The sequence below is a fragment of the Salmo salar genome, chromosome ssa21 (assembly GCF_905237065.1).
Source record: "Salmo salar chromosome ssa21, Ssal_v3.1, whole genome shotgun sequence".
NCBI lineage: Eukaryota > Metazoa > Chordata > Actinopteri > Salmoniformes > Salmonidae > Salmo > Salmo salar.
Genome location: NC_059462.1, coordinates 45,990,432 through 46,017,122, shown reverse-complemented (window position 1 = coordinate 46,017,122; position 26,691 = coordinate 45,990,432). Strand labels below are relative to the sequence as shown.

General features: G+C 42.6%; 1 protein-coding gene across 2 annotated transcripts in view; it reads left to right on the top strand.

The window, feature by feature from the left end:
- LOC106582411 (methyl-CpG-binding domain protein 5) overlaps positions 1–26,691 on the top strand; it is a 51,480-nt gene that overhangs the window by 13,536 nt on the left and 11,253 nt on the right. For both annotated transcript variants that reach the window (XR_006761225.1, XM_014165504.2), the window contains exons 3-5: positions 21,545–21,647; positions 21,849–22,029; positions 22,857–25,001. Coding sequence is in view for 1 of the 2 variants with exons in the window: in XM_014165504.2 (XP_014020979.2) it covers positions 21,545–21,647; positions 21,849–22,029; positions 22,857–25,001 (2,429 nt within the window). In the remaining variant the exon portion in view is untranslated. The remainder of the gene's footprint in view (positions 1–21,544; positions 21,648–21,848; positions 22,030–22,856; positions 25,002–26,691) is intronic.

Genomic DNA, 26,691 nt, shown 5'->3' with positions numbered 1-26,691 from the left:
TACAGGCTATAAACAAGCAGGAAACATGTATCTGGATGCTGTTTTTCTGGTTGCTGGTGATTTTTAATTCCACGTTAAGACACGCGATGCCCAACTTCCATCAACACGTCTCCTTTGCGACTAGGGGTGATAAATTCCTAGACCACTGTTATTCTACCCACAGGCATGCATACAAGGCCCTCCCTCATTCACCATTTGGCGAATCAGATCATGACTCTGTACTCCTGCTTCCTGTTTACAAGCAGAAGCTCACCAGAATCAGATATTTTGCTACAGGACTGCTTTGCTAGTGCTGATTGGAATATGTTTTGAGAATCCGCCGATAACATCGAGCGAACCACCTCCGTCATTGGCTTCATTAGGAAATGCATCAGCGACATTGTCCCCACAGTGCAGATGTTCTGCTTCCCCAATCAAAAGCCCTAGATTAACACTGAGGTTGGTGCTAAGCTAGCACACAGGGCTGCAGCACACAACCCTGAGGCTACTGCTGAGGACAGGAACAAGTACAAGAAGTCCATTGATGACCTCTGCAGAGTCATCAAACAAGCAAAAGGACAATATGGGAATAAGGTGGAAATATCTAAATATTTGTCACATGCGCCGAATACAACAAGTGTATACCTTACCATGAAATGCTTCCTTACAAGCCCTTAACCAACAGTGCAGTTCAAGAAGAGCTAAGAAAAATATTTACCTAATAAAGTAAAAAATGTAATAAAAATAGCATTAACGAGGCTATATAAAGGGGGTACCGGTACCGAGTCAGTGTGCGGGAATACAGGTTAGTTAAGAGAATTTGTACATGTAGGTAGGGGTGAAGTGGCTATGCATAGATAATAAACAGTGAGCAGCAGCAGTGTACAAAACAATTGGAGAGGGGGCGTCAATGTAATAGTCCGGGGGCCATTTGATTAGTTGTTCAGCAGTCTTATGGCTTGGGGGGGGTAGAAGCTGTTAAGGAGCCTTTTGGTCCTAGATTTGGCGCTCTGGTACTGCTTGCCGTGCGGTAGCAGAGAAAGTCTATGGCTTGGGTGACTGGAGTCTCTGATAATTTTATGGGCTTTCCTCTTGACACCGCCTATTATATAGGTCCTGGATGGCAGGAAGCTTGGCCCAAGTGATGTACTGGGCCGTACCCACTACCCTCTGTAGCGCCTTACGGTCAGATGCTGAGCAGTTTCCATACCAGGCGGTGATGCAGCCGGTCAGGATGCTCTCCATGGTGCGGCTGTAGAACTTTTTGAGGATCTGGGGACCCATGCCAAATCTTTTCAGTCTCCTGAGGGGGCAAAGGTTTTGTCGTGCCCTCTTCACGACTGTCTTGGTGTGTTTTGGACCATGATAGTTCGTTGGTGATGTGGACATCAAGGATCTTGAATCTCTCGACCCGCTCCACTACAGCCCTGTTTCAAAGCACTTCATGGCTACCGACGTGAGTGCCACGGGTCTGTAATCGTTTAGGCAGGTTACCTTCACTTCCTTGGGCACAGGGACTGTGGTGGTCTGGTTGAAACATGTTGAAGTGGGAAGTTTACATACACCTTAGCCAAATATATTTAAACTCAGTTTTTCACAATTCCTGACATTTAATCCAAGTAAAAATTCCCAGTTTTAGGTCAGTTAGGATCACCACTTTTATTATAAGAATGTGAAATGTCAGAATAATAATTCTAATTATTTATTTCAGCTTCTATTTATTTCATCACATTCCCAGTGGGACAGAAGTTTACATACACTCAATTAGTATTTGGTAGCATTGCCTTTAAATTGTTTAACTTGGGTCAAATGTTTCGGGTAGCCTTCCACAAACTTCCCACAAGAAGTTGGGTGAATTTTGGCCCATTTCCTCCTGACAGAGCTGGTGTAACTGAGTCAGGTTTGTAGGCCTCCTTGCTCGCGCACACCTTTTCAGTTCTTCCTACACATTTTCTATGGGATTGAGGTCAGGGCTCTGTGATGGCCACTCCAATACCTTGACCTCTCTAGGGTAGGTGGCACCAAATCGTCCCACCTATGTAACAGCCAGTGTAATCCCGTGGCGCGTTATTCAAAAACCTAAGTGTATGTAAACTTCCAACTTCAACTGTAGGTATTACAGTTTCAGTCAGGGAGAGGTTGAAAATGAGTAGACACTTGTCAGTTGGTCGACATGCTTTGAGTAACGTCCTGATAATCCATCTGGCCTCACGCGGAATGTTGACCTGTTTAACCTCTATGGGACCGGCGGGACGAATTCGTCCCACCTACGTAACATCCACTGCCAGCCTGTGGCGCGATTTTCAAAATCTTCAAAATCCTATTACTTCAATTTCTCAAACATATGACTATTTTACAGCCATTTAAAGATAAGACTCTCGTTAATCTAACCACACTGTCCGATTTCAAAAAGGCTTTACAACGAAAGCAAAACAGATTATGTCAGCAGAGTACCAAGCCAGAAATAATCAGACACCCATTTTTCAAGCCAGCATATAATGTCACCAAAACCCAGAAGACAGCTAAATGCAGCACTAACCTTTTGATCTTCATCAGATGACAACCCTAGGACATTATGTTATACAATACATGCATGTTTTGTTCAATCAAGTTCATATTTATATCAAAAACCAGCTTTTTACATTAGCATGTGACGTTCAGGAACTAGCATACCCCCGCAAACTTACGGGGAATTCGCTAACATTTGACTAAATTACTCACGATAAACGTTCACAAAAAGCACAACAATTATTTTAAGAATTATAGATACAGAACTCCTCTATGCACTCGATATGTCCGATTTTAAAATAGCTTTTGGTGAAAGCACATTTTGCAATATTCTAAGTAGATAGCCCAAGCATCACGGGCTCGCTATTTAGACACCCGGCAAGTTTAGCACTCACCATAATCATATTTACTATTATAAAAATGTTATTACCTTTTGTTGTCTTCGTCAGAATGCACACCCAGGACGTCTACTTCAATAACAAATGTTGGTTTGGTCCAAAATAATCCATCGTTATATCCGAATAGCGGCGTTTTGTTCGATGCGTTCCAGACACTATCCGAAATAGTAAATAAGGGTGTCGCGCTTGGCGCAATTCCTGACAATAAAATTCAAAGTGTTCCATTGCCGTACGTCGAAGCATGTCAACCGCTGTTTAAAATCAATTTTTACGTCATTTTTCTCGTAGAAAAGCGATAAAATTCCGACAGGGAATCTCCTTTTCGGCAAACAGAGGAAAAAATCCCAAAGGCGGGGCGGTCGGGGTCATGCGCATAAGCTAGTGTCTCTTGATGGGCCACTTGCGAAAGGCGATAATGTGTTTCAGCCTGAGGCTGGAATGACGACATTCTCTTTTTCCCGGGCTCTGAGAGCCTATGGACGACGTGGGAAGTGTCACGTTAGAGCAGAGATCCTTAGTCTAAATGATAGAGATGGCAAAGAAGTTCCAGAAATGGTCAGACAGGCCACTTCCTGTAAAGGAATCTCTCAGGTTTTGACCTGCCATTTGAGTTCTGTTATACTCACAGACACCATTCAAACAGTTTTAGAAAATTTAGGGTGTTTTCTATCCATATGTAATAAGTATATGCATATTCTAGTTACTGAGTAGGAGTGGTAACCAGATTAAATCGGGTATGTTTTTATCCAGCCGTGTCAATGCTGCCCCCTAGCCCTAACAGGTTATAGGTCTTGCTCACATCGGCTACTGAGAGTGTTATCACACAGTCATCAAGAACAGCTGGTGCTCCCATGCATGCTTCAGTGTTGCTTGCCTCAAAGCGAGCAAAAAAGGCCTTTAGCTCGTCTGGTAGGCTCGCGTCACTGGGCAGCTCGCGTCTGGGTTTCCCTTTGTAGTCCGAAATAGTTTTCAAGCCCTGCCACATCCGATGAGTGTCAGAGCCGGTGTAGTAGGATTCAATGATAATCCTGTATTGACGCTTTGCTTGTTTGATGATTTGTCTGATGACATAGCAGGATTTCTTATAAGCGTCCGGGTTAGTGTCCTGCACCTTGAAACAGCAGCTCTAGCCTTTAGCTCGATGCGGATGTTGCCTGTCATCCATAGCTTCTTGTTGGGATATGTACGTACGGTCGTTGTGGGGACGATGTCGTTGATGCACTTATTGATGATGCCGATGACTGAGGTGGTATACTCCTCAATGCCATTGGATGAATCCCGGAACATATTCCAGTCTGTGCTAGCAAAACAGTCCTGTAGCATCCGCGTCATCTGACCACTTCCGTATTGAGTGAGTCACTGGTACTACCTGCTTTAGTTTTTGCTTGTAAGCAGAAATCAGGAGGATATAATTATGGTCAGATTGGCCGAATGAAGGGTGAGGGAGAGCTTTGTATGCATCCCTGTGTGTGGAGTAAAGGTGTTCTAGAATTGTTTTCCTCTGGTTTAGAGGTCGACCGATTATGATTTTTCAATGCTGATACCGTTTATTGAAGGACCAAAAAAAGCCGATACCGATTAATCGGACAACTTCTTTTTTATTTTATTGTATTTTTTTTTATTTTTGTATTTTTTTTGGTTTGTAATAATGACAATTACAACAATACTGAATGAACACTTATTTTAACTTTAATATAATACATAAATAAAATCAATTTAGCCTCAAATAAATAATGAAACATGTTCAATTTGGTTTAAATAATGCAAAACAAAGTGTTGGAGAAGAAAGTAAAAGTGCAATATGTGCCATGTAAGAAAGCTAACGTTTAAGTTCCTTGCTCAGATCATGAGAACATATGAAAGCTGGTGGTTCCTTTTAACATGAGTCTTCAATATTCCCAGTTAAGAAGTTTTAGGTTGTAGTTATTATAGTAATTATAGGACTATTTCTCTCCAAACGATTTGTATTTCATATACCTTTGACTATTGGATGTTCTTATAGGCACTTTAGTATTGCCAGTGTAACAGTATAGCTTCCGTCCCTCTCCTCGCTCCTACCTGGGCTCGAACCAGGAACACATCGACAACAGCCACCCTCGAAGCAGCGTTACCCATGTAGAGCAAGGGGAACAACTACTCCAAGTCTCAGAGCGAGTGACATTTGAAACGCTATTTGCGCGCACCCGCTAACTAGCTAGCCATTTCACATCGGTTACACCAGCCTAATCTTGGGAGTTGATAGGCTTGAAGTCATAAACAGCGCAATGCATTGTGAAGAGCTGCTGGCAAAATGCACGAAAGTGCTGTTTGAATGAATGCTTACAAGCCTGCTGGTGCCTACCACCGCTCAGTCAGACTGCTCTATCAAATCATAGACTTAATTATAATAAACACACAGAAATACGAGCCTTAGTTTCCGGATTCGACCATATTAAATGACCTATCATCTCGAAAACAAAACGTTTATTTTATTGGCATCCCTAAGTCTAAATATTCCTGTAACATTGCACAACCTTCAATGATATGTCATAATTATGTAAAATTCTGGCAAATTAGTTCGCAACGAGCCAGGCAATGAACGCAAGAGCGGTGACACAATTTCATGTTAGCAGGCAATATTAACTAAATATGCAGGTTTAAAAATATGTACTTGTGTGTTGATTTTAAAGAAAGGCATTGATGTTTATGGTTAGGTACATTGGTGCAACGACAGTGCTTTTTTTCACAAATGCGCTTGTTAACCTGTTAGGGCTAGGGGGCAGTATTGACACGGCTGGATAAAAAACATACCCGATTTAATCTGGTTACCACTCCTACCCAGTAACTAGAATATGCATATACTTATTACATATGGATAGAAAACACCCTAAAGTTTCTAAAACTGTTTGAATGGTGTCTGTGAGTATAACAGAACTCAAATGGCAGGTCAAAACCTGAGAGATTCCTTTACAGGAAGTGGCCTGTCTGACCATTTCTTGAACTTCTTTTCCATCTCTATCTTTTACTAAGGATCTCTGCTCTAACGTGACACTTCCCACGTCTTCCATAGGCGCTCAGAGCCCGGGAAAAAACAGAATGTCGTCATTCCAGCCCCAGGCTGAAACACATTATCGCCTTTCTCAAGTGGCCGATCAAGGGACTCTGGGCTTATGCGCGTGACCCAACCGCCCCGCCTTTGTGATTTTTTCCTCTGTTTGCCGAAAAGGAGATTCCCTGTCGGAATATTATCGCTTTCTACGAGAAAAATGGCGTAAAAATTGATTTTAAACAGCGGTTGACATGCTTCGAAGTACGGTAATGGAATATTTAGAATTTTATTGTCACGAATTGCGCGACACTTCTTTACCATTTCGGATAGTGTCTGGAACGCACAAACAAAACGCCGCTATTCGGATATAACGATGGATTATTTTGGACCAAACCAACATTTGTTATTGAAGTAGCAGTCCTGGGTGTGCATTCTGACGAAGACAACAAAAGGTAATCAAACTTTTATAATAGTAAATATGATTATGGTGAGTGCTAAACTTGCCGGGTGTCTAAATAGCGAGCCCGTGATGCCTGGGCTATGTACTTAGAATATTGCAAAATGTGCTTTCACCAAAAAGCTATTTTAAAATCGGACATATCGAGTGCATAGAGGAGGTCTGTATCTATAATTCTTAAAATAATTGTTATGCTTTTGTGAACGTTTATCGTGAGTAATTTAGTAAAATGTTAGCGAATTCCCCGGAAGTTTGCGGGGGTATGCTAGTTCTGAACGTCACATGCTAATGTAAAAGCTGGTTTTTGATATAAATATGAACTTGATTGAACAAAACATGCATGTATTGTATAACATAATGTCCTAGGGTTGTCATCTGATGAAGATCATCAAAGGTGAGTGCTGCATTTAGCTGTCTTCTGGGTTTTGGTGACATTATATGCTGGCTTGAAAAATGGGTGTCTGATTATTTCTGGCTTGGTACTCTGCTGACATAATCTGTTTTGCTTTCGTTGTAAAGCCTTTTTGAAATCGGACAGTGTGGTTAGATTAACGAGAGTCTTGTCTTTAAATAGCTGTAAAATAGTCATATGTTTGAGAAATTGAAGTAATAGGATTTTTAAGGTTTTGAAAATCGCGCCACAGGCTGCAAGTGGCTGTTACGTAGGTGGGACGCAAGCGTCCCACCTAGCCCATAGAGGTTAAATCATCACCCATTTGTCGAAGTAGGCTGTGATTCGATGAGAAATTAACAGGCACCGCATTGATTATATGCAACGCAGGACACGTTAGATAACTACACATGGTTGATGATATTACTAGTTTAACTAGTGATTATGTAAGATTGATAGTTTTTTATAAGATTAATGCTAGCTAGAAACTTACCTTGGCTTCTTGCTGCCCTCGCGTAACAGGTAGTCAGCCTGCCATGCAGGCTCCTCGTGGAGTGCAATGTAAGGCAGGTGGTTAGAGCGTTGGACTAGTAACCAGAAGGTTGCAAAAACGAATCCCCCCTGAACAAGGCAGTTAACCCCCGTTCCTAGGCCGTCATTGAAAATAAGAATGCGTTCTTAATCTGACTTGCCTAGTTAAATAAAGGTCTAAAAAAATAAAGAAAGAAATCGCCAAATCATTGACCAAAAATACCGATTACCGATTGTTATGAAAACTTGAAATCGGCCCTAATTAATCGGCCATTCCGATTAATCGGTCGACCTCTACTCTGGTTGCACATATGACTTGCTAGTAAAACAAATGTAAGTTTACCTCCATTAAAGTCCCCGGCCACTAGGAGCGCCGCTTCTGGATGAGCATTTTCTTGTTTGCTTATGGCCTTATAGAGTTGGTTGAGTGCGGTCTTAGTGCCAGCATCGGTCTGTGGTGGTAAATAGACGGCTACGAATAATATAGATGATTCTCTTGGTAGATAGAGCATCTTATGATGAGCTGTAGACCACACTATCTCAGGCGAGCAATACCTCGAGACTTCTTTAATATTAGACATCGCGCACCCGCTGTTATTGACAAAAATACACACACCCCCACCCCTCGTCTTACCAGACGTAGCATCTGTTTTGCCGGTGCATGGAAAATCCTGCCAGCTCTATATTATCCGTGTTGTCTTTCAGCAATGACTCTTTCAAACATAAGTTATTACAGTTCTTAATGTCCCGTTGGTAGGATAATCGTAGGTCATCAAATTTATTTTCCCATGATTGCATGTTAGCAAGTAGAACGGAAGGCATTGGGAGTTTACTCGATCGCCTATGGATTCTCAGAAGGCAGCTCGATCTACGTCCTCTCTTCCTCAGTCTTTTCTTCATACAAATGACAGGGATCTGTGCCTGTTCCCGGGAGAGCAGTATATCCTTCTCGTTGGATTTGTTAAAGGAAAAAGCTTCTTCCAGTTCGTGGTGAATAATCTCTGTTCTTATGTCCAGAAGTTAATTTCGGTCATAAGAGACGGTAGCAGCAGCATTATGTTCAAAATGATGAGAACTACATTGAAATGGGTTTCAGTTATATTGGGAGTAGTGCCTTTCCTCAGCCACAGTGTGTTATATGTGCAAAAATACTATCTCACAACTCGATGAAACCTTCACTCTTGTGCAGACATTTAGAAACAAAACATGCCAATTTGAAAAATAAGCCACGGGAGTTTTTGGAGTGAGAATTAAGACTTTCAAGTAGTAAGACATGTATAAAAACAACAGATACCATTAACCTCTTACATCTAGACGTTCCGCTAGCGGAACACCGGCTCCAATATCCAATGATGGGCGTGGCGCGAAATACAAACTCCTCTAAAATCCGAAAACTTCAATTTTTCAAACATATGACTATTTTACAGCATTTTAAAGACAAGACTCTCGTTAATCTAACCACACTGTCTGATTTGAAAAAGGCTTTACGGCGAAAGCAAAACATTAGATTATGTCAGCAGAGTACCCAGCCAGAAATAATCAGACACCCATTTTTCAAGCTAGCATATAATGTCACAAAAAACTAAACGACAGCTAAATGCAGCACTAACCTTTGATGATCTTCATCAGATGACAACCCTAGGACATTGTTATACAATGCATGCATGTTTTGTTCAATCAAGTTCATATTTATATCAAAAACCAGCTTTTTACATTAGCATGTGACGTTCAGAACTAGCATACCCCCGCAAACATCCGGTGAATTTACTAAATTACTCACGATAAACGTTCACAAAAAAAACATACAATTATTTTAAGAATTATAGATACAGAACTCCTCTATGCACTCGATATGTCCGATTTTAAAATAGCTTTTCGGTGAAAGCACATTTTGCAATATTCTCAGTAGATAGCCCAGCCATCACGGCTAGCCATTTAGACACCGACCAAGTTTAGCCCTGACCAAACTCTGATTTACTATTACAAAAGTTTGATTACCTTTGTTGGCTTCGTCAGAATGCACTCCCAGGACTGCTACTTCAATAACAAATGTTGGTTTGGTCCAAAATAATCCATCGTTATATCAAGACACTATCCGAAGTGTAAATAAGGGTCACGAGCATGGCGCAATTCGTTACAAAAGATTTCTAAATATTCCATTACCGTACTTCGAAGCATGTCAACCGCTGTTTAAAATCAATTTTTATGCCATTTTTCTCGTAAAAAAGCGATAATATTCCGACCGGGAATCTGCGTTTAGGTAAACAGACGAAAGAAAACATAGCATGGGGTCGACGCGGGCACGCGCCTGAGTCTCACAGTACTGTAACCAGCCACTACCCAAACGTGCTACTTTTTTTCAACCAGAGCCTGCAAAGCCACGATTCAGCTTTTTGCCGCCTTCTGAGAGCCCATGGGAGCCGTAGGAAGTGTCACGTAACAGCAGAGATCCTCTGTAATGGATAGAGATAATCAAGAAGGGCAAGAAATTGTCAGACAGGCCACTTCCTGCATGGAATCTTCTCAGGTTTTGTTATACTCACAGACACCATTCAAACAGTTTTAGAAACTTTGGAGTGTTTTCTATCCAAAGCTAATAATTATATGCATATTCTAGTTTCTGGGCAGGAGTAATAATCAGATTAAATCGGGTACGTTTTTTATCCGGCTGTGAAAATACTGCCCCCTAGCCATAACAGGTTAATAAGAAGGGGCTAGAAGCGTCTTATATGGTGAGCTACCGAGTGGCTTGGACAGGCAATCCCCATGCTATTGTGGAGGACTTAATTCTTCCTGCTGCCGCGAATATGGCTGGGACAATGCTCGGGGAAAGGTTCAAAAAACTATATAGACAATGTCGTCATCAAACAACACTGTTTCACGACGCATCAGTAACATGGCAGGAGATGTTTTGAAACAATTACTGCTTCGCATACAAGCCAGTGAATTATATGGGTTACAGCTGGATGAGTCAACAGACGTGGCGGGCCTGGCACAGATCCTGGTATATGTCCCTTACATTTATGGGGTGTCAATTAAGGAAGACATCCTCTTCTGCAAACCAGGACAACAGGAGAGTACTGGACAGCTTTGTGACATCAAATGGTCTTTAACCATGACAGGGAGACATAGTGGAGTGGTAATGCAGCAGTTGCTCCTGATGCCACTTGGGTACACTGCGGCATCCACCGAGAGGCTCTTGCTGTCAAGGGAATGCCTGACAGCTTGAAAGACGTTTTGGACACTACATTGAAAAGGGTTAAATGTTAAAACAAGGCCCCTGAACTCCCGTGTATTTTCTGCACAATGCAATGATATGGGCAGCGACCATGTAACGCTTTTACAACATACAGATGTGCGCTGGTTATCAAGAGGAAAAGTATTGACGTTTTGTTTTTTAATTGAGAGACGAGCTTAAAGTTTTCTTTACTGACCATAAATGTCACTTGTCTGACCGCTTGCATGAGGCCAGTCGTGTGAGAAACTCATCATATCTGGGTGATGTTTTTTCTCGTCTGAATGATCTAAGATTAGAGACTCCACAACTATATTCAATGTGCGGGACAAAATTGAGGCTATGTTTAAGAAGTTGGAGCTCTTCTCTATTTGCGTTAACAAGGACAACACACAGGTCTTTCCGTCGTTGTATGATTTTTTTTGTGTGCAAATGAACTCAAGCTTACGGACAATGTCAAATGTGATATAGCGAAGCACCTGAGTGAGTTGGGTGCGCAATTATGCAGGTACTTTCCCGAAACGGATGACACAAACAACTGGATTTGTTATCCCTTTCATGCCCTGCCTCCAGTCCACTTATCAATATCTGAACAAGAGAGCCTCATTGAAATTGCAACAAGCGGTTCTGTGAAAATTTAATTTAATCAGAAGCCACTGCCAGATTTCTGGATTTGGCTGCGCTCAGAGTATCCTGACTTGGCAAATCAGGCTGTCAAGACACTGATGGCCTTTGCAACCACGTACCTATGTGAGAGTGTATTCTCGGCCCTCGCTAGCATGAAAACTAAATACAGGCACAGACTGTGTGGAAAATGATTTAAGACTGAGACTCTCCAATACAACCCTACATTGCAGAGTTATGTGCATCCTTTCAAGCACACTCTTCTGATTAACCTGTGGAGAGTTATTCACAATTTTTGATGAACGAATAAGCTTTTATATGTAAGATGGCTAAGTAAAGAGCAAAATGATTTATTATATTGTATGTGCCCTGGTCCTATAAGAGCTCTGTCACTTCCCATGAGCTGGGTTGTGACAAACTCACACTTATTCTTATGTTTAATAAATGTATCGTATAGTGTGTGTGTGTGGCAGGCTTACAATGATGGCAAAAAAAAACATTTGTGCGCTGACCCTGGTGCTAGAGGGGGTACGCAGCTGGAGGTTGAATATTTGAAGGGGTACGGGACTATAAAAATTTCGGTAACCACTGGTCTAAGTGAATTCTGGAGATAGTCAGAATATGATTGCCATTTATTACTAGCAAGTTATTAATTTCATGTACCTTGTTTCTTAACCTCTTACATCTAGACGTTCCGCTAGCGGAACACCTGCTCCAATATCCAATGATAGGCGTGGCGCGAATTACAAATTCCTCAAATACAAAAACTTCAATTTTTCAAACATATGACTATTTTACAGCATTTTAAAGACAAGACTCTCCTTTATCTAACCACACTGTCCGATTTCAAAAAGGCTTTACAGCGAAAGCAAAACATTAGATTATGTCAGCAGAGTACCCAGCCAGAAATAATCAGACACCCATTTTTCAAGCTAGCATATAATGTCACAAAAAACAAAACCACAGCTAAATGCAGCACTAACCTTTGATGATCTTCATCAGATGACACACCTAGGACATTATGTTATACAATACATGCATGTTTTGTTCAATCAAGTTCATATTTATATCAAAAACCAGCTTTTTACATTAGCATGTGACGTTCAGAACTAGCATACCCCCCGCAAACCTCCGGTGAATTTACTAAATTACTCACGATAAACGTTCCCAAAAAAACATAATTATTTTAAGAATTATAGATACAGAACTCCTTTGTGCAATCGAGGTGTCCGATTTTAAAATAGCTTTTCGGTGAAAGCACATTTTGCAATATTCTGAGTAGATAGCCCAGCCATCACGGCTAGCTATTTAGACACCCACCAAGTTTAGCCCTGACCAAACTCCGATTTACTATTAGAAAAGTTTGATTACCTTTGGTGTTCTTCGTCAGAATGCACTCCCAGGACTGCTACTTCAATAACAAATGTTGGTTTGGTTCAAAATAATCCATTGTTATATCCAAATAGCGGCGTTTTGTTCGTGCGTTCAAGACACTATCCGAAGTGTAAATAAGGGTCACGAGCACGACGCATTTCGTGACAAAAAATTTCTAAATATTCCATTACTGTACTTCGAAGCATGTCAACCGCTGTTTAAAATCAATTTTTATGCCATTTTTCTCAAAAAGCGATAATATTCCGACCTGGAAAGCGTGTATACGTACAAAGAGAGAGAAAATAAAAGCATGGGATCCCCTCGTGCACGCGCCTGAGTCTCACAGTACTGTGACCAGCCACTATCCAAACGCGCTAATGTTTTTCAGCCAGAGCCTGCAAAGCCACGATTCAGCTTTTGCCGCCTTCTGAGAGCCCATGGGAGCCGTAGGAAGTGTCACGTAACAGCAGAGATCCCCTGTATTGGATAGAGATAATCAAGAAGGGCAAGAAATGGTCAGACAGGGCACTTCCTGTAAGGAATCTTCTCAGGTTTTGGCCTGCCAAATGAGTTCTGTTATACTCACAGACACCATTCCAAACAGTTTTAGAAACTTTGGAGTGTTTTCTATCCAAAGCTAATAATTATATGCATATTCTAGTTTCTGGGCAGGAGTAATAATCAGATTAAATCGGGTACGTTTTTTTATCCGGCTGTGAAAATACTGCCCCTTAGCCATAACAGGTTAACCTACATATGTTAACGTGGGCTATTTTGAGCACTTTTCTGGGATGCTTGCTTGTTTTCTTAGCTTTACTGGGAAGTTTAGCAGAAGTAGATATTCTCATGTTATTTATGTTAGTGCAGGGTGAGTTGCACACAGTGGACTTTCAGCTAGGGCACACCGGCTCATTGCTAACAGCATAAATCTGATTCATAGACACGTGATTGCTGCATACAATAGCTGTAGGATCAGCAGAGGCATTCAGGGCAGTTAGAGGGACATAAATTAGGTTACTTACGTTGTCTACCTATGCCCCTGGTATAATGTACATTTGCTAAAGCATTATGATGACTCGGCGACACAATGGAAAGGGATTAACTGAGCTGGGGTCATTGAAGTCATTGTCTCAACGCAGCCTTGTAATGCTGTGAAAGGATCCAGGAACCTGAATGATTTGGGTGGATCTCATCCTCCTTATAAATTGTTTTGTTTCCAAAAGGTATTGAAATTGTCAACTAAAGTTATACCCATTGAGCTGCAGTAATCACAGTTGTGAAGAGAAGGAATCCTGCTAAAGTGTTCAATGCCAAGATTCAGGGAGGGCACAGGGCCAGATATGATGGGTCTTTTATTAGTGTCTAGCAGATAGTCAATCAGCTCTTTGAAATCCAGTTTCAACTGTTCAGAGCTGCCCTTCATAATGTCATTAAAACCCACCGAAACTACGATAGAATCGCTGTCCTGGCGTAGTACATTCAGGAGCAGCTTAGTAATGTCATTTACTCAAGCTCTGGGATAGAACACTGTTTTTGCACCAGGAACAGTCACATTTCTTACATTGGAGCTGCCCAAAATCACAGCTGGCGAGAAGGACAAGGAAATCTGCCCACTCCCACTTTTCACAGGATGGTGCAGGTCTCCAGACAGATGGAGACGCCCCGCTTGATCCAGAGCAGGGATGAAAGGTTGCCAACATCGACTTCGAAATCGTAGGAATAGGAGTAGGCACAGCGGCTGCAGACACGGGTACCCCCAGCGACGAAGGTGTAGGAAGATCAGGCTACAGCGTGGTGAAACTATTCAATATTTGTATCCGCTCCGGACCTCTCTTTGGGAATGTAGACTGCTTTGCGGGGGGCTGCTGTTTTCGGCTTCCGCAGCTCGTGACGTGACGATCTTTGATTGCCATGCTCCTCTTGCTGTGCTCCTTCGACTCTATCAGATGTGGGAGGAGAGGCAGAGATGGCTCCCCTGGCGAACGAACTCCGGGCAACACCAGCCAGTCGGATAATGACAAACAACAAGACGGAGATTCATCCAACATGCGCGAACGCCGTCAAGCCACCGGCGTAGAAAAGGTAAACATTCCACTCTGCATTTTCCCCAGTTTCTTACGTTGACTGGGTACCTGCGTGATTAAAGAAGCCACCTCAAGCCTATAATCCTTGCTGCAATGGAACTCTGAGTGATCCAGTTTTTCCTGATCAAACCATAGTGAATACAGCGCTGGAACCATTCATTTACTTTTCCAGAGAGGGCTCCATTGGAAAACTCATCTGGGACTAACTTCGTTAGCTTGATGGCTAACGTTAGCAGCTTAGCTTAGTTAGTGGCTCTTTCAAGCCGACTTTAAGTGGGTATCCGAGATAAGAAATAGCAGTCCTAGCTTTTAAAAGCTAACCAAGTCGCAGAATCCATGAAAAAACTATTTTGGTATTTATGTTTAACAAAGATTGGTTATGTTTTAGTTAAAATAACATACTGAGTGTTTCCAGTATAGTGTTCATCCCAAAGGTGTTCTATGGGGTTGAGGTCAGGGCTCTGTGCAGGCCAGTTAAGTTCTTTCACACCAATCTCAAGAAACACTTTCTGTATGGACCTCGCTTTGTGGACGGGGCATTGTCATGCTGAAACAGGAAAGGGCCTTCTCCAAAATGTTGCCACAAAGTTGGAAGCACAGAATCATCTAAAATGGCCTTCCCTGTGGCTCAGTTGGTAGAGCATGGTGTTTGCAACGCCAGCATGGTGTGTGCAACGCCAGGGTTGTGGGTTCGATTCCCACGGGGGGCCAGTACAAAAAATAAATAAATAAAAATGCATGAAATGAAAATGAAATGTATATTTTCACTACTGTAAGTCGCTCTGGATAAGAGCATCTGCTAAATGACTAAAATGTAAACATTTTAAAATGTCTTGTATGCTGTAGCGGGTGTTGCAACCAAGGACAGATAGTATTTACGCTCTACGCACTTAAGCACTTGTTTTGTGAGGTTGTGTGGCCTACCACTTCATGGCTGAGCCGTTGTTGCTCCTAGACGTTTCCACTTCACAGTAACAGCACTTACAGTTGACTGGGGCAGCTCGAGCAGAGCAGAAATTTGACGAACTGACTTGTTGGAAAGGTGGCATCCTATGACGGTGCCATGTTGTGTCACTGAGCTCTTCAGTAAGGCCATTCTACTGCCAGTGTTTGTCTATGGAGATTGCATGGCTGTGAGCTTGATTGTATACACCTGTCAGCAACGGGTATTGCTGAAATATCCTAATCCACTCATTGCTTCTACATCTGCATTGCTTGCTGTTTGGGGTTTTAGGCTGGGTTTCTGTACAGCACTTTGCGATATCAGCTGATGTAAGAAGGGCTTTCTAAATTCATTTGATTTGAAGGGGTGTCCACATGGTTTTGTATATATAGTGCATCTACATCTATCACTCCAGTATCCCTGCACATTGTGAATATGGTACTGGAACTGATCGACCCTGTATATGGTATGCTTGCTTATGTTCCTGTGTAGCTGTTGGTTGAGCAACGGCAGGGTTTTGGGTTCTATTTCCACAGGGGACCAGTATGAAAATGTATGCACTGACTACTGAATGTTCCTCTGTAGAAGAGCGTCTGCTAAATTACTCAAATGTAAATGTAACATTTTTATTGTTTTATTTTTGTTCTACCTGTTTACTACTGTACTATTGTTGGGTGTAGAGCTAACAAGATAGGCATTTCACTGTACTTGTGCGCATGACTTTGAAACAAGTTAATTAGTGGGTGATGATGATTTCAGAACCAAGTGGCGTGACAACTTTTGCGTTAAATAGCAATTGTATCTAGGGTTGCACGTTTTGGGGAATATTCAGAGGTGGAAACTTTCCGTGGGAATTCACGGGAATATATGCAAATTAATGTTAATGCCATTTAAATGTGATGTTTTTTGTATTCTCCCTGGAACTCCTCAATGTCCACCACTTGAACGTCAGACTGAGGCCTCATCTTCACTGTCACTTTCCAACCTTGTTGAGGATGGCTCGTTGTCAGGCTCAAAAAGCCTCAAATTTTCCCAGATGGCCACCAATTTTTCAACTAGAGGTCGGCCGGTGTATGATTTTTCAACACCGATTATTGGAGGACCAAAACAGCCGATACCGATTTTTAATCGGCCAAAAAATGGTACATTATTATTATTATTTTTTTTTATTATTTTATTTTTATATATATATATTTTTTTATTTTTATTTATTTGAAATAATGACAACTACTACTCCAAGTCTCAGAGCGAGTGACGTTTGAAACGCTATTAGCGCGCACCCGCTAACTAGCTAGCCATTTCACATCGGCTACACCAGCCTAATCTTGGGAGTTGACAGGCTTGAAGTCATAAACAGCGCAATGCTTGAAGCACAGCGACGAGCTGCTGGCAAAACGCACGAAAGTGCTGTTTGAATGAATGCTTACGAGCCTGCTGCTGCCTACCACCGCTCAGTCAGACTGCTCTATCAAATCATAGACTTAATTATAACATAATAACACACAGAAATACGAGCCTTTGGTCATTAATATAGTAGAATCCGGAAACTATCATCTCGAAAACAAAACGTTTTTCCTTTCAGTGAAATACGGAACAGTTCTGTATTTTATCTAACGGGTGGCATCCCTAAGTCTAAATATTCCTGTTACATCGCACAATCTTCAATGTTATGTCATAATTACGTAAAAGTCTGGCAAATTAGTTCGCAACGAGCCAGGCGGCCCAACCTGTTGCATATACCCTGACTCTGCGTGCAATGAACGCAAAATGACACACTTTCACCTGGTTAATATTGCCTGCTAACCTGGATTTCTTTTAGCTAAATATGCAGGTTTAAAAATATATACTTCTGTGTATTGATTTTAAGAAAGCCATTGATGTTTATGGTTAGGTACAGTCGTGCAACGATTGTGCTTTTTTCGCAAATGCACTTTTGTTAAATCGGCCCCCGTTTGGCGAAGTCGGCTGTCTTTGTTAGGAAGAAATAGTTCGCAACGAGCCAGGCGGCCCAAACTGCTGCATTTACTCTGACTCTGTTTGCAAGAGAAGTGACACATTTTCCCTAGTTAAAAGAAATTCATGTTAGCAGGCAATATTAACTAAATATGCAGGTTTAAAAAATATATACTTGTGTATTGATTTTAAGAAAGGCATTGATGTTAATGGTTGGAGCAACGTGTACCTAAGCGATTATATGCAACACAGGACAGGCTAGATAAACTAGTAATATCATCAACCATGTGTAGTTAACTAGTGATTATGATTGTTTTTTATAAGATAAGTTTAATGCTAGCTAGCAACTTACCTTGGCTTCTTACTGCATTCGCGTAACAGGCAGGCTCCTCGTGGAGTGCAATGTAAAGCAGGTGGTTAGAGCGTTGGACTAGTTAACCGTAAGGTTGCAAGATTGAATCCCCGAGCTGACAAGGTAAAAATCTGTCGTTCTGCCCCTGAACAAGGCAGTTAACCCACCGTTCCTAGGCCGTCATTGAAAATAAGAATGTGTTCTTAACTGACTTGCCTAGTTAAATAAAGGTATAAAAAAAACAAAAGCGGCGTCCAAAAATACCGATTTCCGATTGTCATAACTTGAAATCGGCACTAATTAATCGGCCATTCCGATTAATCGGTCAACCTCTATTTTCAACCCTTGTATTTGTCAGCCTGTTGCGTGCTTTGGTGTGTGTGTGTGTGTGTGTGTGTGTGTGTGTGTTCCCAAACAAGGACCAGTTGCGCTCTGAGGATTCACAAAGTCCCTTCCACCAGGTGGCTGATGAGATATGTTGGCAAGACTGCCATATTGCATCTCCATCCCAAAGCCCTTGCATGGAAGTGTACTTCGCCAGAATGCCAAGAACCTTGCCCTCATCCAGGCCAAGATGGCGAGACATGATAGTGATGACACCATAGGCCCTGCACCAAACAGGATGCTCTTGCCAGTATACTTGGGGTCCAACGTATGCAGCGGCGTGTATGGGCTTCAGGCAGAAGTCTTCACGCGTTTTGATGTATTTCAGAACTGCAGTTTCCTCTGCTTAGCAACAGTGAAGTGGGCAGGGCAGTACTGATTTCTTCACTTACATCTGCAAGCAGAGTCTACATCAGGCAGTATGGCATTGTCTCCCTCAGTCCGTGCAATTGCTACTGCTATGGGTTTCAGGAGTTTCAGGCTGCTTACTACTCTCTCCCAAAATACATCATCCAGGAGGGTCATCTTGATGGGGCTGTCCATATCGGCAGACTGATATGGCCATTTCTTGGAGAGACTCCTTCCCCTCCAGGAGACTGTCAAATATGACAACATCACCCCAACAGGTGTTGCTGGGCAGCTTCAATGTAGTGCTCTTATTCTTCTCACTTTGCTTGGTGAGGTAGATTGCTGCTATAACTTGATGACCCTTCACATACTTAACCATTTCCTTGGCTCTCTTGTAGAGTCTCTCCATTATTTTCAGTGCCATGATGTCCTTGAGGAGCAGATACAATGCATGACCAGCACAGCCAATGGGTGTGATGTGAGGGTAGGACTCCTCCGCTTTAGACCAAGCAACCTTCATGTTCGCAGCATTGTCTGTCATCAGTGCAAATACCTTCAGTGGTCCAAGGTCATTGATGGATGCCTTCAGCTCATTTGCAATGTAGAGACCGGTGTGCCTGTTGTTCCTTGTCTGTGCTCTTGTAGAATACAGGTTGAGGGGTGGAGATGTAGTTAATTATTCTTTTCCCATGAACATTCGACTACCCATCAGAGACGATTGCAATAGTCTGCTTTCTCTATGATTTGCTTGACCTTCACTTGAACTCTGTTGAACTCTGCATTCAGCAAATGAGTAGATAAAGCATGTCTGGTTGGAGGGGTGTATGCTGGGCGGAGAACATTCAGAAATCTCTTCCAATACACATTCCCTGTGAGCATCAGAGGTGAACCAGTTGCATACACAGCTCGAGCAAGACATTCATCAGCATTTCTCTGACTACGTTCCTCCATTGAGTCAAATAAACTTCTGATTCCAGGAGGACCATGAGCTGTTGCTATCGATAAGGTCTCTGATTCATTATTTTCACCTTGATTAAAAGTAGAGGGACTTTTATCAGAGGTGCTTGTTGTGAGCGCTGAGGGAACTTTATGCACTTGGCCAGATGATTCTGCATCTTTGTTGCATTCTTCACATATGATTTGGCACAGTATTTGCAAATGTACACAGCTTTTCCTTCTAAATTAGCTGCAGTGAAATGTCTCCATATCAGATGGTGTTTTTTCTGTAAAGATTAGGAAAAAATGAGTTTCAAAAAACCCAAATACAATTCCATGTACAGATAAATAATTAAGCAGATAACTCCTTTGTAAGATAAATGTTTTAAAATGAAACATCTATGGAAAATGGTGAATTAACACTCCTCAGTTAGCAGGCTCAAGCAAGCTGAAACCCACATGGTAGCAAAAACTAACTACCAGAAATTCTTAACAAGTTAGAAATGATTTAAACACACTTTGCTGTAGGCTACTATTTACTAGTTAACAAAACAACATGTTGGTCATATAAAATGTATTCACCCCACCCAGTATTGTAATCAAAACTTACCATAAAATATATTCACCCCACCCAGTATTGTAATCAAAACTTACCAGACAGCATTTCGTCCTTGGCCCAGACAGTGTAGTAGTGTGGGCTCAATAGCATCTCATTAGTGTGCAAGATCTTGAGAATCAGCTGCACATGTGATGGAAGAATGCACTGTGCGTGCAGAGGGTTGCAATTCCATTGAATTGGGAATAGTTTAACCAAAATATGCTACAAGACCTAGAATTGCCTTATGTGTGTCCCACAAAAAAGGTTCACTGTTATAAGCTAACTTTTTTTGATGAATTTAAGCAAAATTCCCCAAATTCCTGGGCTTAACTTCCCATGGAAAAATTCCGTAAATTTACAGGGAAGTTTCGGACCCTTTGCAACTCTAATTGTATCTGCCTGCTCTGGTCTGGGCACCTACACTCTAGCCAACACCTTGATACAGTGCAGGTAGGCTGTGTGGGTAGACTAGTCTACATGATGCGATGACGGATAAGAGCGATAATATTTTTATTTGTCAAATGACAGCCAAGCATCGATGATCATGTCACCAGAATAAGACCCTCAATATTTATTGGAAAGCAACATCAAGCTCATCACCATGCACTTTCACCACCCAGTGAAGTTAATAACTTATTTTTTCTGTAGTCTAATAAACTGTGTGGTTTCCCGAGTCGACGTGGGGAGGGCTATACACCACATTGCGTGACTCCAAATTTTCTTTGACATGACGGTTATTATATCAATATTGTCTGTCCATGAGCTGTAGTGAAGGGAAGCGTTTCAATACCAGGGCCAGTCAAGCATAACATCTTCCAGAGTCCAATATTGCCACCCTCCCTCTTCATATGAAGTATATTCCCTTTCTGGTGGGTAGATCTGTGCTACATGGCCTTGAGGGGAAGCATGTTTGAGAACAGTGACTGTATTATACAGAGAAAATTGTGTCCTCTGAAAAACTGTGAAACGCTGTCGGGATCTGTGTTTTATGGCACCATAATTCTCCACGCGTCAGCCGCTTTTCACTCCCTTACTTTCATTAAGATCTTTTTTTTGGTGTGACGCTTGTAAATGATTTTTTTTTCTCTCCGGAAACAAGCCTTTTAAGCTGATGACACTCGTTGTCATTGTGAGGTGAGCCGTTGTCATGGTAATGTGGCCCTCCCATGTTTTGTGAGCTTTGCTTTTTTTTGCTGTGACTGATTTACTTTATTCAGGCCATTTTGATATAATTGAATGTGTATGGTTGTCCCGTATGGTACCCTATTCCCTGTATAGTGCACTACTTTTGACCAGAACCACTTTAGGGAATAGGGGGCCATTTCTGATGCAGACAGTCTTTATGTAGCTACTGTATGGTTGTGCTACTGTATGCCGTTAACGTTGGTCAGTCACAGAATTTCTCCTCTTCCACTTTCCAGTCCCAGTGGCTCTGTGCTAGCCTGTCTGGAGCAGGTGAAGAGTTACCTGCTGACTGATGGGACCTGCAAGTGTGGCCTGGAGTGTCCTCTCACCATCCACAAGGTGAGCCAGCCAGGAGTTGTTTGTGGGTGTGTGATGGGGCCACTCCTGGTAGCTGGGTCATAAAGTTCAAGGGAAAACACTGCACATGCTACTGAACACTAACACACTTCTAACTGTTGCCAGGGTTGGAGGAGAGAGGTGACACGTACGTTATAGGAGTAGCCACTTACACACGCTAACATCTTTCACCCCCCCCTTCAGATATTCAGCTTTGACCCCGGGGCGGCTGTCAAGCATAGGATGGCTGAGGATGCACGAGCTGACGCCGATGTCACCAAGCTGTGTATCCACAAGAGGAAGATCATTGCCACGGCAACTCTGCACAGGAACATGGAGTCACTGCACCCCTCACTGGCTCTGGCTAGTCATGGTAGTAGCACTGGTATGTGGAGGTTTGAGAGGCACGCTTGCCTCCTGGTCCTCTGTAGCTCAGTTGGTAAAGCATGACTCTTGCAACGCCACGATAGTGGGTTCGATTCCCGGGGCCAGAAATACGTGAAATGTATGCATACATGACTAAGTCACTTTGGTTAAAAGCATCTGCTAAATGGTTGTTATTTTTATTATTTACTTACAACAATCCAACCATTCATATAGCTTATTGGTTGATAATGAAGTTCAATATCTCATATCTGATCATGTTTAGAAATAGGCCTATACTCACCAGTGCTTTGAGATCTTACAGCATTTGATTGCCATTCAATTGCTTTTACCCTCCAATGGGTGTCACTAGATATGATGACGTGAGCATCTGTGCATTCTCAGCAAGTTTTGTTCAGTTTTTCAATATGCCATGGAGAAATTAAAATGAAAGACAATATCTTTATGACAGATTGAGATCAGCTCTGTCAGAAATGCTCTGTTCCATGCAGCATTTTTACAGCTGCTGTGCTGCATTGTGCCCTGTCAGCATTGTGTTATAAAAGACAAGCAAAAATGTGACACTGTCTGAACATGCATACACATATCAGCTAGATTATATTTCCATAACATTCAGTCTGCTTATCTGCTGTTTTCTAACTGTTTGCTGTAAATATAAGGTGTCTGTTGTCAATTAAGCACTGTTTGTATATTTGTAAGTTTAGAATGGAAAATGCTGATTGTGTCACTCAGAATCATCTCAATTTTGATCTGTAATATCAACTTGACAAAACTAGGATGACTACTAACTGAGATTACTAATATGAACAATATTACTCTGCTTTGCAGGTACGGTGAGTCATCCAGCAATAAAGAACAATATGTACGATGGTCCACCCAACAAGATGACAATACCTGGTCTACGGTACTATAACCATGAACTGGGTTCTCCTCAGCGAGATCCGTACTCTGGTTACAGCAGGACAAGACTGGGGGGAAGTGATCGCTGTAGCCAACAACGGTCACCATATCGTATCCGCCACAGTGTCCTGCTCAGCCCCTCCTCCTCCACCTCATGTGGCTCGCAGCATTATGGTGATGGGACTCCCTCCCCAAGGACTGAACTTCTGGGGAGTCCTGAGCCCAACATGCTTGGTTTTCATGGAGCTTGCAGCCCAGGCTCTGCCCTTATGAACGGTGATCGTTTTACACCTCTCTCACCACCTAGTGTTCTGTTCCACGGCTCGCCTTCGGCCACCCAGCCCTCGTGTGCCATAGCAGGAAGGACTAATGTACCCGTCAATGCCAAAAGCCCCAATATGCAGAAGCCCTTCTACAGCTTCCCCCACAACAACTTTCAACATAAGCTCCAGCCTGCATGCCATCCACACCCACAGTCGCACTTGTCCCTGTCTCAGCTCCCTCCCTCCTCTGAGATGGACCCTCTTGGTATCCTGGACCCCATTCCAAGCAAGGCTCCAAGCCAGGGTCCCTTAGTGTCAAATGTATCTGGCCTCCAACACAGTGCCCATTCTCAGGTACCACCAATGAATGTAAACATCCCCCCTACCAGTGTCCCTTTGCCCAGCAACCTGCCTTTACCAACTGGGAAGTCTGGACATGTTGGGCATGGCCAGAGGGTCCAGCACCACCCTACCCCTTCATCTGTCTCGTCCTCGCCTATTGTGTCCCCGGTACATATGGCTGGGCCTGTCCTTGCCAGGGTGGAGGAGTCACCCCACCGTTCACGTTGCTCCTCCGGATCTTCTGAACATGGGAGCTTCGCTCACCCCACGGGGCTCCAGGTTCCTTGTGGGGGTTCAAAGCCACTTCCCAGGTCCCCTCGGGCCTCTTTGGGGTCCCCTCGACCTGCAATGCCGCCAAGTTCATATAAGATGGACAAACTCCATCACTTGAACGATAACCCCAACTACCTGCCAGGGGGGATGAACAGTAGTCTAAGCAGGCTTTCCAATTCCATGTGCCCTCCAGCTCCTGGTTCTGATAGTGTCCTTCAAAGGAATCACTCAGTAGGAATGCCCCTTAACAAGATGCTAGATCAGCAGAATCCTGCTTCCTTCCCAGCCAGCAGTCTTCTGTCAGCCGCAGCCAAAGCACAGCTAGTGAATCAAAACAAACATCCCGACAGCGCAGCGGCTGCAGGCGCAGAGGCTCACAGTGGCTTGGGACACCCAGGGCTGGTTGGTGGAGGCAGAGGTGGGAACCTAGATGGACACAGCACTTTAAACCAGCGATATCTACCTAATCCTGGGCCGTTGGCGAGTGAGGTTCAAACCGGAAGAGCAGCATTAAGAGACAAACTCATGGGTATGGCTCAGCAGAGAGAGGCGAATCGCAAGCGGAAACTGTCCAATGATGTCAGCGGTGGTGGCGTCAACAATGACAGGGCTTTCGACGTGCTCAAGCATCCAATGGGTGGCTCAGGATCAAGTTCGGCTAGCTTTCCAGAGCCTTTGAGGAGAATGTTTCAGCAGGGTAGCCTGCCCCCAAACACATCCATGGCCCAGCTACTCCAGTCCATGAGCCACCAGAGTGCCCATAATGGGCCAAGCCACGTGGGCCCCAGCCCAGCCCGATCCAGCAAATCTCCCTTCTTGGAGGAAGCTTTGCCTCATATGTCAGCTTTGCAGCAGAGCTTGCGGGGGCCTCAGCTCCAGGGCAGAGCGTTGGTCCCTTTCTTCCAGAACATGAACAACGAAGGTCAGATTTCAGGCCAAGATCTAAACATGGAGCAGTTTAACGGGCCAATGAACGTAATGCAGGATCCCGCCTCAGCTGGGAACGTTGGTGTGCTGGGTTACGGTGGTAGACAACATGCAGCCATGGGGTCAATGCAGGACAACCCAAACTCGCAGCAGCAGTTTGGACGTTATCAGAAACCATCCCAGGTGCAAGGCAACCCCCACTTCAGAGGCAGGGCAGGATTGCCTCCCATGATGTCCAATGGCAGTGTCCAAGCCCTCTCTAAGTCAGGTAAGCAGCTGTTTCTTGATTTTGTTGACTTTTGTCCTCTTATGCTAAGTGTGTAGCAAAATCATAGATTTATATCATGATGTTTTAAGTCAATAGTCTCTACCTACACGTTTTTGTGGTTAAGCGAAGGACAGTAATTTATTGTGCAACCTTATGGAGAACTGGTATAGTTTTTGTTCTAGTATTGCAAATAATTGGATATACACTACTGTTCAACAGTTTGGGGTCACTTAGAAATGTCCTTGTTTTTGAAAGAAAAGCACATTTGTTGTCCATTAAAATAACATCAAATTGATCAGAAATACAGTGTAGACATTCTTAATGTTGTAAATGACTATTGTAGCTGGAAACGGCAGATTGGTGTTTTGCGGGTACTATTTAACCTGTTGGGTCTAGGGGGCAGCATTTGCACGTCTGGATAAAAAAAATGTACCCGATTTAATCTGGTTACTAATCCTACCCAGTAACTAGAATATGCATATACTTATTATATATGGATAGAAAACACTCTAAAGTTTCCAAAACTGTTTGAATGGTGTCTGTGAGTATAACAGAACTCATTTGGCAGGCAAAACCCTGAGACATTTTCTGACAGGAAGTGGATACCTGATGTGTTGTATTGACTTTAAACCTATCCCATTGAAAAACACAGGGGTTTAGGAATATTTTGGCACTTCCTATTGCTTCCACTAGATGTCACCAGCCTTTACAAAGTGTTTTGAGTCTTCTGGAGGGAGATCTGACCGAACAAGAGCCATGGAACGATGATGGCCCATTAGACACCTTGCGCGCGAGTTCATGTTGGGTACCCTCGTTCCAATACGTTATAAAAGAGTATGCATTCGTCCACCTTGAATATTATTCATGTTCTGGTTAAAAAAGGCCCTAATGATTTATGCTATACAACGTTTGACATGTTTGAACGAACGGAAATATATTTTTTCCCCTCGTTCATGACGAGAAGTCCGGCTGGCTTACATCATGTGCTAACGAGACGGAGATTTTTGGACATAAATGATGAGCTTTTTTGAACAAAACTACATTCGTTATGGACCTGTGATACCTGGAAGTGACATCTGATGAAGAGAATCAAAGGTAATTATTTACATAGTATTTTCGATTTTAGATCTCCCCAACATGACGTCTAGTCTGTATCGCAACGCGTATTTTTCTGGGCGCAGTGCTCAGATTATTGCAAAGTGTGATTTCCCAGTAAGGTTATTTTTAAATCTGGCAAGTTGATTGCGTTCAAGAGATGTAAATCTATAATTCTTTAAATGACAATATAATATTTTACCAATGTTTTCTAATTTTAATTATTTAATTTGTTACGCTGACTTGACTGCCGGTTATTGGAGGGAAACGATTTCCTCAACATCAATGCCATAGTAAAACGCTGTTTTTGGATATAAATATGAACTTGATAGAACTAAAAATGCATGCATTGTCTAACATAATGTCCTAGGAGTGTCATCTGATGGAGATTGTAAAAGGTTAGTGCATCATTTTAGCTGGTTTTATGGTTTTGGTGACCCTGTCTTTGACTTGACAAAACATTACACACAACTCTTGTAAATGTACTGTCCTAACATACTCTAAATTTATGCTTTCGCCATAAAACCTTTTTGAAATCGTAAAACGTGGTTAGATTAAGGAGATGTTTATCTTTCAAATGGTGTAACATAGTTGT